Below are 17,463 nucleotides of genomic sequence, written 5' to 3' on the forward strand. Positions count from 1 at the left end.
TGTTGTATATAACACAAGATAATTCAAAATGATTGTAGGCAGAGTGTTGATTTTAAATGAAATAACACATAAAAATATTGTGAAAAAAAATACTGTGTAGAGAAGCAGATTCTTTGTATTTGCTCACTGGTTGGTTTTCCACACTGCAGTCAGAAATAACCTTAAAAATGAATTTTATCAAAAAGTAACATCACGAAGTGCTGAAGTGGCTCAGTCGGTTAAGCGTCTACCTTCAGCTCAGGTCATGATCCCAGGGTCCTGGGATAAGCCCCATGTAGGGTTCCCCACTCAGTGGAGAGCCCACTTGCCCCTCTGCCTGCTGCTCCCCCTACTCCTGCTTTCTCTCTCTTACTCTCTCTCTGTCAAATAAATAAAATCTTTAAAGAAAAAAAAGTAACATCAATACCCCCACCAAAGGAAATGGGAGTGTGTGTGCGCATACACACAGCCCTTAGAAAGTTAATCTAAGACAGAGTTAGAATATGTTGATGACAAAGATACCATGTACCATCCTTTGAAGTTGTTTGGTGACAACTGTAATAATGCTCATATCTTTATGTTTCTTGCTGAGCTCTGAAGCGAGAATTCTTAGTTCATTTAGAATGAGTCTGTCATCAAAACAAACCTAAAGAGTGAGTTGACTATGAGTCTACTTATTCCATGTAGTAATTTTTTTTTAAGATTTAATTTTTTTTTTAAAGAGGAAATTTCTTTTTTTTTTTTTAATTTTTTATTTTTTATAAACATATATTTTTATCCCCAGGGGTACAGGTCTATGAATCACCAGGTTTACACACTTCACAGCACTCACCAAAGCACATACCCTCCCCAATGTCCATAACCCCACCCCCTTCTTCCAACCCCCCTCCCCCCAGCAACCCTCAGAGTCAACTCACTCTCAGATTCTATTGAAAAATCTCCAATAATCACAAAGCCAACAAAATTTCAATTAAAAACAAATTGGCATGATGACCTGAAAAGGATGCAAACATTTCACCTTGAGGAGATGCCTTTTATATTATCTGGTGATCTTATGCTTAGTCCAGAAATGTAAGATTGAAACAAAAATAATATCAGAAAATAATTTACAAAAATAATAATGTAACTATATTTTGTGACTTTTTTAAGCAAACCCTTAAATCTCCTCAGTTCTTCTACAGGCATAATATTGTTTTTAATTTACCAATCTAGTGTGTTTTTTTTTTCAAATGTAAGAAAATAGATATATATATACGTTTATATGTTTCTTGCAGAAAAGATAACATATTGTATTTATTGTTTGACATTTTGCTTTTTTCATTTTACATTATACCCTAAAGATTGCTACATTTCAATTTATAGGAATATTCTTCATTCCATTTTTCAGCTGTATTGTATTGATTACTTACACAGACTATAATTTATCCAATCAGTACCAAACTCATGGATATTTGGGTCATTTCCAATAACTGACCACTACAAATAATAGCACAAAGAATAACTTTGTTTATAAGAGATTTCATATTTTTGCTGATCTGTATTAGGAGTATACTCCTAGAAGGGAAATGAGTAAATTGGTAAATGCTTAGCAATTTTCCTAGGTCTTGCTGCATTCTTCACCAGAAGTGTTGAATCACTTTGCATCCCCATTAGCGATGTATCAGTATTACAGTTTTCATACAATAGAGTTTGTTGTCAAATTTGTGGATTTTGGCCAGAGTTGGAAAATATAATTTTAATATTTATTTTTATTATGTATGAGCTTCACCATTTCTTCACATGTTTGGGCCATTTTTATTTCTTCTTCTCTGAACAGTCTGTTCTTATATTAGAACCATTTGTCTTTTGTATATATTACAGGTTTCAAATATTTCTCAATATGTAATTATCATTTGTATTTTCTTTTTATTTCTTGGAATTCAGGTTTTAATGTGCTCAAACTTAGTAATGTTTTGAGTCATAATTAAAATTTTCTCTGGTTATAAATGAAAAAACAAAACAAAACAAAACAAACCTAAAATGCAAGCAGCAGCAACTTTATTAGCACTTACTGATCCCCCAAAGTGAGAAATACATTTGTTTACTGATACGTGCAAGCGAAACTTGGCAGAAGAGCATCTACTCGGACTGGTAAGTAGGAAAAATTCACAATACACATAAAGTCATAGTATAATCCTAGTCACAGTCAGAATCTACCTGAGCAATAGTCACCTTCTGTGGCATAAGGGCCACGTTGTCAACTTGTAAGAAACTTCAAGGTCGTTGATAATTTCCATTAGTTTACATATCAACATATGCTTTGTATCTCTGTACTTCAAACCTTTAGTTTCCTAAATATTAACCAACTGTCATTTTCTTACAGGTGCCTAACACACAGAGTCTGCCATTGTCTCTTGGGCTTTTATTTCTTCTATGAGTAACTGCTCCATACACTTGTTCAAACAGGTTGTAAGATGCTTCCCCATGGGACTTGTTGGGCCAGCAGCTTTCATCTTGAATCCCTTTTCCTTGTATTTTCTCCGCAGTGTGCTTTCTAACCATGTACTTGTATTGGAATAATGATAAAAATCTCTGCAATCTTGTCCCTTGGGATGCTGTGTCATCCTCCCTCCTGTATCTATCGACACCCCTATGTCTGCAGACCACAGCACGGTTTGCTCCACTGGAGAGCAGCAGAGCCGGGTGGATATAAGTAGAACACACTACACAAACTGTCTCCCTGGTGAGGGAAGGCGGGTGTGTGCGAAAAGGAAGAAAAAGACAAGCACAAAGCAGAAGGGGCTGCCAAACCTTCAACCTAAGGAAATGACATGGGATGAAGGAGAAATGGGTGGGAACAGTAAATCTAGCCAGGCAAAACTTAAAAATAGGTTGGCAAGAGATCATTCCTCTTAATGTATCAATCCCTGTGGGCTGGTAATGGTTTCCAAATGGTACAAAGGAGCAGGATACTCCCAGACCTTGTGATTTTCATAGACAACTGAAGAGAGTAATTTCTCTAGTTCCTGAGGATTCTAAACACTGGCAACCCTTCACATAGGGTGGAATGTGATATGCATACACACGTACCCACATGCTTCACACCAAACCTGTTTTACATCTTTTTCATGCCCAGAATAAAAATGTTGGATGTTGTTTCATGTCAGTGCATATTCCTCTAAAACAAAACAAAACAAAACAGGTTGAGGAAATAATGAAGTTCTCCTGTCTCATAGATAGAAGCAATGCCAAATTCTCTCCAGAAATGGCTGCATTTCCAACAAGGTATTAAAGTAGCTGTAAACAAAAGAGGTAATTATTTTTTGAAAAATAAAATTTCATTAACAGTCTTGAAGGAAAGATCCACCTAGTCCCTTCAGAAAGCATAAATGTATCCCAAATGTGTCCCACTGACTCACTCCACACCCTAAACCCTTTACACGATGCATCAAAATGTCTAAGGATTGCGAGACTCCTCCATAAAGAAAAAGGGAAGTTTGAGATTGACCTCAGAATGAATTTCCTTTGGGACTGAGGATCCATGCTTTAAGAAGAATTCAATACTCAGTCAGTAATATTTCCAGTTATAAGCTCACTGCCTTAAGTCCACTCAGTAACAGTTCCAGTCATAAGCTCACTGACTTAAGAAGCTGGGTTCAAATTAGCAGTCATTTGGTGATTCTAGAGAAGCAGCTAAGACTGACACTAGTGTCTTCAATTTTGGTACAATATGAAATGGTATCCATCACTTCCCAAGAGTCTAGTTTTTGTAGGAATATCACCCAGTGAAATCAACAAAAAATTAAGTTATGCTCTTTCAAGTAGTTTCAGAGTCCTGTGGGGAAAAAAGTCATTGACTGATCCTTCACCAAGATTTCATTACAAAGGTCCTGATCCTGAGTCTAAATAAGGACAAAGAGCTAGAAAGTGACAAATTCAGATCTCTAAGAAGAAAACAAAAACAAAAACAAAAACAAAAAAGCCTCTTGCCCCGTTAAGGTGGATTAAGGAATATTAGCTCTAAGGAGCCAATCACAAGGGAAAATAGCATCAAAACTTAAGAGTATTCCAGCTACAGCTTAAATACTGAATAAGAATGCATACAACATTTCTAAATTAAATGCAATCTATTTCCATATTTGGATCCTCCTTTTTAAAAAAATAATTGTTATTTTATTGTGACAAGAACACTTAACACAAGATCTATTCTCTTAAAAAATGTTAAGTGTATAATACATTATTTATGTGTTGGATCTGTAACTTTTTAGTCATAATGCATGATACAAAAATAACACACAGAGACCCAAATACCAATCCCTAATAACTTCACTTATATATTGGACACAGTACTAAAAAGAGACAGAGGGCAATGGGGATCATGTCATTATTCTTCACTCATTCTCAGGCAACATACCTTGGCTATATGAAATTTAATGTATTTCATTATGACTTTGTTTCTTTGCATAATTAATTGTAAAGTTTCTGACAACACACTGGAGGATGAGCAACCTTCTAATTAATGATGGTGAGGGGTGATGGCCAAGGGGTTGAGGAGGCATCGTGATGGCACACTGACCACATGCTTAAGACACAACCAATTCTTTACTGGCAAAATGAAATGGGAGAGAGAACTAGTTTTACCAAGAATACAATCTGACAGCAAAGTCAAGAACTTCCCATTTGAAATGTTGACATTTCCTGTACTCTAAGATTGATTTCATTTTAATCTACCCGAGAATGTATGTGGAAGAAAAGGAAATCTTGTAAAGAACTATGTTCAGTTTTACCTTTCAAAGGAAATATTATAAAAACATCAATTCATTTCTTTTAGCAACTCTGAAACAAAACCTCAACTATGTGTTTGTAATAGGAAAATTGGCAATATAGCACTTTATAAAGCAATTAAAAGGGTCCCTAGAGCAAGACTAAATCCACTAAAGTTTCATAAAACCTACCCTTCAGTTGTTTTCTTTTTTTTTAAAGTTTTTCCCTGTGTCCTTCTCTTCACCATGATATGCTCACACATACAAATTCCATCTCAAATACATCCCCAACTATAACAATATTGAATGCCGTTTATATTTTTTGAAATTTCATCGAAGCATAGCAAAGAATTTGTCAGAACAGTTTTAATAGGATCATTTTAGGACTACAGTGAAAAATCTCTCTGCTCAACAAATTAAACTAGGAGAAAAAAATGCTTTGCCACAGTTGGCATGGTGTCATGGACACTGTGATAAAAACATAACAGCCTTATTTTAACTTCTTTTTTTTTAAGATTTTTTATTTATTTGCCAGAGATAGAGAGTACACACAAGCAGGCAGAGAGGCAGGCAGAGGCAGCGAGAGAAGCAGGCTCCCCGCTGAGCAAGGAGCCCGATGTGGGACTCCATCCCAGGACCCTGGAATCATGACCTGAGCCGAAGGCAGCGGCTTAACCAACTGAGCCACCCAGGCGTCCCCTTATTTTAACTTCTTTATAAAGAATGTAATTAAGGGACGCCTGGGTGGCTCAGCCAGTTGAGCAAATGCGTTCCTGCCTTTGGATCAGGTCATGATCCTGGGGTCCTGGGATTCCAGCTCCAGTCAGGGAGCCTGCCTCTCCCTCTCCCTCTGCCCTTCCCTCCCTGCCCAACCCCTCTTGCCCCTGCTCCTGCTTGCTCTCTTGGGCATTGTCTCTCTGTCAAATAAATCAATACATTCTTTTTAAAAAAATGATATAATTGAAACATTCACACATCACAACTAAATGCAAGAGGGAGAAACTTTATAACACTTCTTCACATAGACTTTTATCATCAAGGAAAGATCTGTATATCAAAGAAGTGAATCAAAAAATACAATTCTCATGATGAATTAAAATTCTCTCCACTCTTCAATTTTTCAATTCTTATTTTTAAGTCTATTCTGGAGCTTTCATTTCATTCAAGATGCCTTCTTTGTCTTTGATATCTCAGTCCCAGAAACAGACATCTTTACACACTCAACTTTGAAGATGGAGAAAAACCTACAGCTCCAACTGATATTTCCTTTCTCTCTAAGGAGAGAATGTGATAACACATTGCTGGAAGCCATTCTGTACTCTTTCTTTTCCAAGTGTGTGTGTGGTGGGGCAAGGAGGGGGTTGTTAGGTTTTCATCTCAAAAGACAATATCCAGCTTGATGATTTATCCTTTCTGGGTATCTTCTTTATGAGACGTAACCAAAACAAACAAACAAACAAACAACAAAACTTGTCTTGATTAAAATTAAGAAGGTATCCTGACAATTTTCACATATCCCTTTTAGTCTTCTGATTACAAAATCCTGTCATTTCAATATTCAGAATTCTCTTTAAAACCTGAGTGCTTTGGGGGCAACAATATCAGGAACAACTTGTGATGGGAAGAGTCTTTTATTTTAAGATTTTTATTTATTTATCTAAGAGAGAGAGTATAAGTGGAGGGGAGCAGGGGTGGGGAAGGCTAAAGGGAGAGGGAAAAGCAGACTCCCTGTTGAGCAGGGAGCCAGATCCTGGGATCATGACATGACCTGAAGGCAGACACTTAACCGACTGAGCCATCCAGGCACCAAGGAATGGTCTTTTAGAAAGAAGGCCATAATACTACTCAGAAAAAGAAGATTCACGGAGATTATGACAGCGGTCAATGTATCAGTTCAAATCCAGGACTCTGATTAATTTAAGCTGAGGAGAAATTTATTTGAAGAATCTAGTGAAGCTCATCAAAAAGAGATTTTCGCATCAGTTTTGGCAAAGGCAGGCTGTAAGGAATCTCCAGAAGAACTGGTAGCAAGAGTGTTTCAGGTTAATGCTCCTGAAATGAATCCGCTTTATACATGACCTGCCTGCCTGTTACTCTCATCAAGACTCAGAGTCCCAAGAGCACCTGGGTGGCTCAGTGGGTTAAGCCACTGCCTTCGGCTCGGGTCATGATCTCAGGGTTCTGGGATCGAGCCCCACATTGGGTTCTCTTCTCGGCCGGGAGCCTGCTTCCCCCTGCCTCTCTGCCTACTTGTGATCTCTCTCTCTCTGCCAAATAAATAAATAAATTAATTAAAAAAAAAAAAAAAAGACTCAGAGTCCCAAAGAGAAAGAGCCAATTGGTCTAGTTAGGATCAGGTGCCTTCCTTTTGGCTGAGAGAAACCAGAGCATCTAAATTGACAGCACCGTCAGGCAGAATCCACACTAGAAGAAATAGTCAGAAAATCAATATAAACATAAAAGGAACAAGCAGAGAAAGGGAAGGTAATGCTAAGAGTGTGTCTGATTGTATTAGTTTTCTATTGCTGTGTGACCAATTACCACAAATACAGCAGCTTAAAAATCACATTTATTATGTTCCAGTTTCCATGGGTCAGGAAATGGGGTCCTTTGTTAAGGGTCTCACAAGGCTACAATCAAGGTGTCAGCCAGGCTGTGTTCCTTCCTGGAGCTGGCAGTCTTCTTCCAAGCTCACATGTTCGGTGGTAGAATCCGATTCACTGCAGTTGTAGACTGACTAATAGTCCCATTTTCTTGCTGGCTGTCAGTCAAGGATTATTCTTATCTCCTGAGGCTGCCCCTTCCTTGCCATGTGGCCCTGTCACAATATGACAGCTTCAAGGCCAGAAGAATCTCTCCTCCATGCAGCTAAGGAGTCTTATATAATGTAATCCAATCAAACGCATGGCAACCCATCTCACTTCTGCCATATTCCATTGACCAGCAGCAAGTCACAGGTTCTGCCTGGACTTGAGGGGAGAAGATTATCCAAGGGCCAGACTCATTGTGGGTCACCCCAGGTTGTGTCACCAAACTGGGAGAAAAAGATCTCCAAATGGGATAATTTGGGGAGATGTATCCTTCATACAACACACACACATGCACACACACACACATAGACATTGATAGAGAAACACACCTCAAAAATTCACAACCCAGTACTTATCAACAATTTTCAGTTCAACCCCCAGTGAACCTTTGTATGGCAAAAACAGGCAAACACTACAAAGCAATGACAAACAAGTGCCACTTTGCATCAGAGGCTTTCTGAGTCTGAGGTAGATTAGACTCACAATTCACAACTCTCATAACCCATCGTTAAATATCCTATGGTGTGCCTGGCAGAAAACAAAAGCAACTTGTTTTGCAAATAGCTGAGTTTCTAAATGCTGACATTATGTAATTTGTTTTGACACCTCAAAAACACTGACATTTCATCATATTTAAAGCATACTGAAAAGTTAAACATGCCCCTTTATCCCACACGCTTTTGAGGAGCAAAGGAAACATGTTATTTGTAAACAACACAAATCATATGACAGAAACGTGGGTTACACTGATAGATAACGGAAGCATCAGATCAGCTGCATTCGGCATTGCTACAATATCAGCGCTATTTCCCTCTTTTGTTCATCATTCAAAGGCAACTTTGATGTTGTCTAAGGAGCACAGGAATGTCAACTGGTGTAGCCACATGGAAAACAGTATGGTGCTTCCTCAAAAAATTAAAAATAGGATTACCATATAATCCAGCAATTCCACTTCTGGGTACACATCCAAAGGCATTGAAAGCTAAGAGATAAAGGGACATTTGTACACCCATGTTCATAGCAGCATTATTCATGACAAACAAAAGGGAAAAACAAGGGGCACCTGGGTGGCTTAGTGGGTTGAGCCTCTGCCTTCTACTCAGGTCACGGCCTCAGGGTCCTGGGATTGAGCCCCATGTAGGGGTCTCTGCTCGGCAGGGGCCTGCTCCCCCCCCCCCCAACTGCCTGTCTCTCTGCCTACTTGTGATCTCTCTCTCTCTCTCTGTGTCAAATAAATAAATAAATAAAGGGAGAAACAATGGAAATGTCTACCAGTAGCTGAATGGACAAGTAAAATATGGTGTATACATACAATGGAATATTATTCAGCCTTGAAAAGGAAGGGAATTGTGACATGCAGATGAACATTGAGGACATTAGGCTAAATGAAATAATCCAATGACATAATGACAAATATTGTATTATTCCACTTATATGAGGTACCTAGAGTTGTCAAATACATAAAACCAGAAAGCATTATATTGGTTGCAAAGGGCTGAAAGGGGAAAAGGAGAAAGAAAAGTTCTTCAAGAGGTACAGAGTTTCAGGTTGGGAAGATGGATAAAGGTCTACAGATGCTTTGGTGGTAATGGTTGTGCAATGATGTAAATGTACTTAATGCTATTGAATCATTGCACTTAAAATGGTTAAAATAATAAATTCTATGTTATAAATATTTTATGACAGTAAATTTTTAAGAGGATAAACTTTGAGGTTAAGTGTGCTTGGTTCTGCTGTTTAGTTCTATGATATCATTGCTGTGTCTCCTCATCAGTTAAATAAGCATGAACTGATCAACCTTCCTCATGGAGTAGTGAGAAAGCACAATCTGAAACCTGGAAAGGCCTCAAGGAAATCAAAAAAGAGAGTCCACTAGATAGTAAATTCCGCAAATCAGGGACTTTGTTTCATTCTGTGTTATAGCCCCATCACCTCCTAAGATTATCTATTCAATGGAAGTCCTTTGAAAAATACAAATTGCTATTCGATTATAAATTATATTGTTGTTATAATTCTAAATGCATTTTTTTAAAGATTTCATTTATTTATGTGAGAGAGAGAATGAGAGAATGAGAGCATGAGAAGGGAGAAGATCAGAGGGAGAAGCAGACTTTCTGCTGAGCAGGGAGCCTAACGTGGGACTCAATCCTGGGACTCCAGGATCATGACCTGAGCTGAAGGCAGTCGCTTAACCACTGAGCCACCCAGGCGTCCGCATCTAAGCCACTTCTAACAGGTCTATCCAGTGGCCTAGTTTTATTGTCTCCATCCCTCAACACTTTATGTCTAAACCCAATCCCTTGCTCTTATACTTCTGAATTCTCTTAATAACAACTATAGAATGATTAATAAGATACACTATTTCAATTTACAGGTGGGAGAAATCCTACCAGCTTCTCAGAAACAATGGATAGACTAGGACATCAAAGAAATGAAATAATTTGGTTATATCCCAGATCTCACACCAGTGCCAGGTTCCATCCACAGAACCACAGAGGGGTAGCTATGTATGTTTCAATATGGTCAAATCCTGATCCCTAGGACTCTGAGTTGTGGTTTAACACTCCCTTTGACCTTTGATCAAAACATGAATATTAATGAAGGAAGGAACTGTCACATTGAGTTTCCAAGAGCTTGGACAAGGCAGGGGCTGAGTAGAGGTCTTCCAATATCAAGTGGTATCTGACAGTCTGAAGACGGCTCATGGCAGACATCACCCAGTCATGGATTATCTATGAAGTCTGGCCTTTCCCTGCCCCTTGCTTATGATCACTCAAAGTTTTACAAATTGCCCTTTCTAAAATAAAACTGCCATGAAAGCAGTGATATTTGCATGTGATGCCCACTTAATTTCTCTGGTCTCTTCCAAAGTGCATAATAAAAATGGGAAATGTCTTGCTGTAACCCAGACAGACCTGGAAAGGACTGAATATATCCCTAACTTAGAATCCATCTCTAGTACCCTAATATTCCAAGAGTCTAACTCTGCAATAGTTATTAAGCACTTGCCTCAGCCACAGAACTTTTTTTTTTTATCAAATTATTGAAAAAATAAATAAATAGTAGAAGACACTCAGTAGCGAGGTTTAAAATATCTAGAGTATGCAAGACTGAAGTCAGCCAAGTGACTTTGGGAAAGATAAATTCTCCATGACTCAACTGATCTTCTGAAAATTAGGTAAAATGACACCTACTCCATAGGATTATTGTGAAATTTAAATGAGCAATGGATGTAGGTGCCGAACACAGTGGCTGGTAAGTAGTCAGCACTCAGTGAAAGGTACTCAGTTGTTAGAGTCATGAGAGATACTAACCATAAAGACAAGGAAGTTGGAGCATTCATGCCAGCCATGGAACTGGCTCTCAGGGCTAGGGAAGTAAATCTGCCTCTCAAACTCGAGAGTTGGAGAACTGTGGGAAAGCACAGGGGAGGGAGTGATGGAAGCACCCCTTGCCTGTGCATTCAGACACATGCAGCCCTCTCACAGAAGGGAGAATCAGACCACACTGACATGGTCATCTTTTCATCTTTTGCATAGACTGCATAAAGGCAAAAAAAAAAAAAAAATACCCACAATACTGGGTTGTTATCCTGCTTTTGAGTTTACTTCAAAATATGTGGAAACATTCCTCCCTTCAAAAACAAGTTACTTTGAGGACAACGGGAATCTGATCATACACATTATCAGCCTATTTCCAAATCTCTTCAGGCTGCTTCCACTTAACCCTCTTCAGCCTGTTTCTCTCTTAACTCTCACACAGCTTCTGACCTGGGCACTGTCTCTTGTATTAGAATTGGTTCATCAAGGTGCCTGGTGGCAATGTGATTTTGAATCTTCTCCCCCACACAAGTCCTTATTCATCCTGGTGTTCCCAGTTCTGATACAGGGCAGCCAGCAGTCGCTTCACAAAAATTAATTCAATCATGAATGAAGGAACCAAGGAGGAAACCATCCTTATTCCATTTCTTCATCTGAAAGAACAGTCCGATCACAAGTTCTTTCTCACCTCTCTTTGGATACCACTGCACACAGGCATCAGGCACATAAGCTCAGGGCACAGAACCCATTCCCTGGAACCAAATCAAATGATGGGGGCTGGAAACTGCACTATTGCCTCAGGCTCCTGGAATGTCATTTCCTAATTGTCCATACTTTGAGTTCTTTGGAAGGGGAACCACATCCAAGTCGAAGGCTTACCCGCCATCATGCTCCTGGCACATTCTGCATAATTGATTTCTGCTCTCAGCCAACACATTATCACAACCTGTGCTTGTTGTCTCTCTGCACTCATCTCCCAACAGCAAAACGCCTCTCTAAGAACCAGAAGTGTTCTGCCTTTTTGAGCAGTATTACCCGTGCTAATCTCTTTCTGGAATTCTGGCATGTTTAACTTAAACAACTGGTCAATTTTTCTGAATGATTGAGTATTCCAATTTTTTCTCTCTATCCAGGCCAATGGCAAAACTTCCTGAGTGGATTCAGCAGGTGATTGTGCACGTATTTATGCAAATATCCAGTCATTTCGGGCTCAGAGCATTTTGTACTCAAGTTTACTTTCTCTTAAAATTCATATTCTTTGTTCAGCTGCTTTTCCTAATCCCCTACCTCAGTGTTGTGAATTCTGCCATTTATTTCCCAGCCTCTGCCTGTTACAAATGACATATCCCATTTTGTTTGCAATCGTCTGTTCTTTGTTGGGTACAATCAGTAGAGGAGGCCTGCCATCTCTTTAGCTTCCTCCCTCTCTCACATTAAGCACTGTCAGCAACCCTTTAAAAATAATTGATTGGACAATCTGTATCCTGTCAAGCTGTTTTCCCAATAGATATCTAGGTAATTAAAATCACCTAGTAGATTCAGGTCCTAGTGTTTGAGTGATTCTTCTACTTGTTAAGGCAACATTTCATCCACTTTCATTAAAGTGGCAAAAGACTCTGATCACAGCATTCGTTTCTCACTGTGAACATTCTGGAATCTATCATTTTTACTCTTTTGAATCCAAGTATAATCTATGCCAGGGGCTGGCAAACTTTTTCTGTAAAGGGCCAAAGAGTGAATGTTATAGACTTTGTGGCCCAGATGGTCTCTGTTGTAACTACTCAACTTTGCCCTTCAGCATGAAAGGAGCCACAGAAAATATATAAATGAGTGGTCATGACTGCAGTCCAATAAAGCTTTACTTGTGAAAAATGGCAGTGGAATGAATTTGGCCCATAGGCTATAGTTTGCTGATCCCTGATCTCTGTAATAACTGCAAATCTGGACTACAGAGCAGAGAATTCTGGAGGTGGAGTTTTGGTTCTGTCACTCTCTAGTTGTACAAGCTCAGGCTAATTATTTAACCTCTCTGGCCCTCAGTTTCCTCTGTAGAGCCTGTCTTGAAGGACACAGAGGAGGAGGTGAAAAAAAAAAAAAAAAGCCAAATCATGGTGGGACAATCACTCTTTTCTGAGACATACTGGGGTGCTGTGAAGGGCTTTACCTAGACGGTCACATCACCTGAACTGTACCTCACACAGATTGCTGTGGTTCAAATACAGTTAAAACATTAAGGGAATAATACTAAAAGAAGGATATCTAAGAGGTTGGTAAAGTCAAAACAGTGAAAAATGATTATGTTTTAAACTGGGGTATGGGCAGTAAAAATGATTCCTGGAATCACTACTTCTCCAGTAACATAAGCCATGGCCAGGGCAGCAATCACCAGGTACAGAAGGCTACCTACATGAATTGCAGGCAATGTGACATGAAGGAGAGATCATGTAGAGTTTATTTAAACATTTCTAATTGGCCAAAATTAGAAATTTTGGCTCCTATGTTTCCAAGCTATCAAATCCCATACAGGCACTCTTATTTTATCAATGCTTATCAATGCTTATGGAAGCACAAGAGGATACAACAACATTATCATATCGCCTTAACCATTCTTTGTTCATTGCTTAGTATGCACCAGGCATTACCACATAAAATCTTTGCCTAAAAGCTCAGGAATGTCACCATTGCTTTGCAGATGGGTACTGTTGGGCTGGCAGGAAGGGCTACTAAAGATGGCGAAAGTTCCCGCCACAAGACCTGAGCTCGGACAGGACAACAAAGGCCCAAGCAGGAATCTGAGACCCCCGCCCCGGGCTCCTGTGGACCAATGGGATCCCAATGAGCAGGCGGGATATCCAAATAAGGGAAACTTCCAAAAGACCCCTGAGCTTCCTCCGAGACCCCTTAAAAGCCCCCTCCTCCCTGCCTTGGGCACGACTTCCACCACTCTGCTTTCCAGAGTGGCGGAACCTCGCCCGAGGGTGCCCACCTCCTCCCGGCGCAACTTTCCTGGCTCCCCTTCTCCTGAGCCCTGAAACTTCGCCGGAGAGCGTTTTTAATAAATCTTGCCTTGCACCCACTTTGCCTGGTATTGTGTTTATCTCGCCGGAACAAACTTTACATTTGGTGCCGAAACCCGGGAAGGAGATTGAGCCCCCACACAGTGGGGAGGCTCTCTCCTTTCCCTGGCCGAACTGGACCTGCCTTTCCGAACGCCACTTCCGAAGCTGTGGTGAGTTTCCCCGATTCCGCGCCTCCTTCCGGAAAGCCCTGCCCTAATCGCGGCTGCATCAGGGTGGACCCCGCCGGTCACCAGGTGACCTCCGTGACTCCGAGAGGCTGGGAGACGTCCTAACCTCTACAGCAGTCGACACAGTTTTTCCGCAACCCAGTGGTGGACGAGGGGACGCCTTCCTCCAGCCCTCGGGTTGCCCGGCAACGAATCGTGGGGACCTCCCAATCCAAATTCGACCCTAAAACATCCCGGGGGTGTTTTAGGCCTGCTGGCCAATCTTAAAACCCTGGAACTGGACCAGGACCTGCGAAAACGACGTTACTGTATTGTCGCTTGGCCACAATACCGATTAGACAATCGGTCCCAATGGCCTCCGGAAGGCACGTTTAACTATCAGACTTTCATGGACCTAAATAACCTCGGCAGACACCAAGGCAAATGGGCCAAGGTCCCTTATGTCCAGCTTTCTGGACTCTGCACTCTCGCCCCTTCCTCTGCTCTCACTGCTCCACCTCACAGGTCCTCTTGGCCTGCTCCCCTCCCCCTACCCTGCCACCCACTGCTCCCAAAGACTCGGACCTCTCCTCCCCGTCTCCTCTCTCTGAACCCCCGGAGAGCTTCACCCACCCACTGACAAGAGGGCCTCTGGTTCCTCCTCCTCCTCCTCCTCTTTACCGCGATCCTTCACCCCAAGGTCCCTTAAATTCAGGATTTCTGAACCAGCGTTCTCGTCTACCCCTCCTTCTCCCCCTCCCCACTCCTATCCGAACTCCTGACAAATTTATCCGCAGTAAACAGGAAACTCCAATCAAAGTTTACTGAAGGTCAAATAGGCTCTTGTTATTTGTTAAAATCTGCTAGCAAAGAGATGACTAGAACTGCTGGTTAATTGTGTGTCTCGGAGTTTTATTGGTCATTCTTAAGGTAGCATTCAAAGTCTTTAGTAACCTTTAACAGAATGGGATAAAATACCCGAGCGCTGGTCACCAGAACTAGGTTTACGCTTTTGAAATCTGTTGGTAAACACCTTTTGTGCTTAATTGAATTCTGTTGTAACAGCCGCAGAGCTACTGTTTGAGCTAGATCCTTTTGTAAAGAATGGAAGGGGAGACTGATCACCTCCCATTAGCCAGGGATACCCAAAGGGGAGGGTGTCCAATCTGTTTGAACCTGAAGAGTGCCTGACTGCATGAATGTGTCTGTGTGGCTCCAGCCGCACTAGGGCTCGAAAGCCCCCCGCTGAGTTAGTCTGCCCCCCAAGGGAGGTTGCTGGAGTTGAGGAAGTTTGAGTTCATGCGCCCTTCTCTCTACAGGACCTTTCCCAAATTAAGAAACGTTTGGGCTCCTTTTCGGCCAGTTCTGATAACTATATTAAAGAATTCCAATATCTGGCCCAAGCCTATGACATCACCTGGCATGATTTACATGTGGTCCAGACCACCACCCTCACCACAGAGGAGAGGGAACGCATCCAGGCTGCTGCCCGGGAGCACGCGGATCAGATCCAGCTCACTGATGCTGGAGCCCGGGCGGTTCCAGCTGTAGAACCAGGTTGGGATTATCAGGATGGCCAAGATGGCCACTGGCGCCGCGACCACATGGTCCAGTGTCTCATAGCAGGCATGTGGCCAGCCTCTATTAAGGCTGTTAATTACAACAAGATTAGGGATATTGTCCAGGCCCCTACGACAACCCCACCATGTTTCTTAACGAGTTGACCTAACCTTTAACCCAGTACACTCGCTTGGACCCTGCCTCTCCTGCGGGGGCCACGGTACTGGCTACTCATTTTATCTCTCAATCGGCACCGGATATACAGAGAAAGTTAAAGAAGGCTGAGGAGGACCCTCAGACCCCCATTTCTGACTTGGTGAAAATGGCATTTAAGGTCTTTAATTCCCGTGAGGAGGCAGCTGAGCTTAAACGACAAGCCATATTCCAGCAAAAGGTTCAGTTGCAGACCCAAGCCTTGGTAGCAGCCCTGCGGCCGGCCGGCTCCGGGAGCCAGCAGAGAGGGGCAACCAATCGCACCCCGCTGGGGGGCCTGTTTCAAATGCGGGGCCGAGGGACATTGGGCTCGCCAGTGCCCCAATCCAAAGACGCCAACTCGGCCTTGCCCTCAATGCCATTTGATGGGCCACTGGAAATCCGACTGCCCTAACCTCAGGGTATCTTCGGCGCCTCAACGTGGGGGACCCCCCGAGATAATAAGTCTGGCCTTTCAACTGCTTGGATTGGAGGACAACTGACGAAGCCCAGACTCAGCCACCCCTCTCACCCAGGCCAAGCCCAGGGTTACGCTCCAGGTAGTGGGTAAGTCCATCTCTTTTTTGCTGGACACGGGGGCTACCTACACTGTTCTGCCTTCCTACTCGGGACTTACTCGAACCTCACCAATTACTGTTACGGGGATCGATGGGACCTCCTCCAATCCTAGGGTGACCCTTCCCCTTACCTGTAGCCTGGATGGGTTTCCCTTCCCCCACTCGTTCCTATGATTCCTTCCTGCCTGGTCCCTCTACTGGGTAGGGACATTCTCCAGAAAACTAAGGGCAACTATCTGCCTCTCCCCTTCCTCCCCTCTATCCACCTCAACCCGTCTCATCCTACACCTCTCCACTCCCTCGACCCCCGCTCCAGATGACCTACCTACTGTAGACCCTCAGGTGTGGGACACCTCAGAACCCATCATTGCTTCCCACCTTACCCCAGTTAAAGTACAGCTTAAGGATAACTCTAAGTTTCCCTCAAGCTCAGTTCCCTATTTCCTTAGCCCACCGCCAGGGCCTGAAACTATCGTAAAACAGCTTTAACGTCAGGGACTCCTGATCCCCATCATTTCCCCCTGTAACACCCCATCCTCCCAGTATGCAAGCCCTCAGGGGCTTATCGACTGGTACAAGACCTTAGGCTTATCAACAAGGTCGTGGTCCCCCTCCACCCAGTCGTTCCTAACCCTACTGTCTCGCGTTCCCCCAAACACCTCTCACTTTACTGTACTGGAGCTAAAGGACGCTTTTTTCACCATCCCCTTGCACCCTGATTCCTATTTTCTTTTTGCCTTCACCTGGGAGGATCCTGACACACATGCTTCTGGACAATTAACTTGGACTGTTCTACCCCAGGGGTTCAGGGACAGCCCTCACATTTTCGGCCAGGCCTACAGACTTAACAGCAGTGCGTCCTTAAGGCCAGTACTCTACTACATATGTGGATGACCTCCTCCTCTGTAGCCCCTCCCTCTCGGTCTCCCAAGACGACACCTCCACCCTACTTAGCTTTCTGGGGGCCAAGGGATATCAAGTACCCCCCTCTAAGGCCCTCAACATGACCTTAGGGCAGCCCATCATGGTCTACTCTCCTGCCGACTCACAGATCTC

The 17,463-nt window shown here is 42.3% G+C and overlaps 2 protein-coding genes across 5 annotated transcripts in view; one reads left to right on the top strand and one right to left on the bottom strand.

The window, feature by feature from the left end:
* MACROD2 (mono-ADP ribosylhydrolase 2) overlaps window positions 1-17,463 on the bottom strand; it is a 1,944,634-nt gene that overhangs the window by 846,983 nt on the left and 1,080,188 nt on the right. The gene's annotated exons all lie outside the window — the stretch shown is intronic.
* LOC309871040 (uncharacterized protein) overlaps window positions 13,558-17,463 on the top strand; it is a 243,437-nt gene continuing 239,531 nt past the window's right edge. The window contains exon 1 of the mRNA XM_082743714.1: window positions 13,558-14,080. Within this exon, the coding sequence (XP_082599840.1) occupies window positions 13,687-14,080 (394 nt within the window). The 5' untranslated portion in view covers window positions 13,558-13,686. The remainder of the gene's footprint in view (window positions 14,081-17,463) is intronic.

The sequence above is a fragment of the Mustela nivalis genome, assembly GCF_964662115.1.
Source record: "Mustela nivalis genome assembly, chromosome: 8".
NCBI lineage: Eukaryota > Metazoa > Chordata > Mammalia > Carnivora > Mustelidae > Mustela > Mustela nivalis.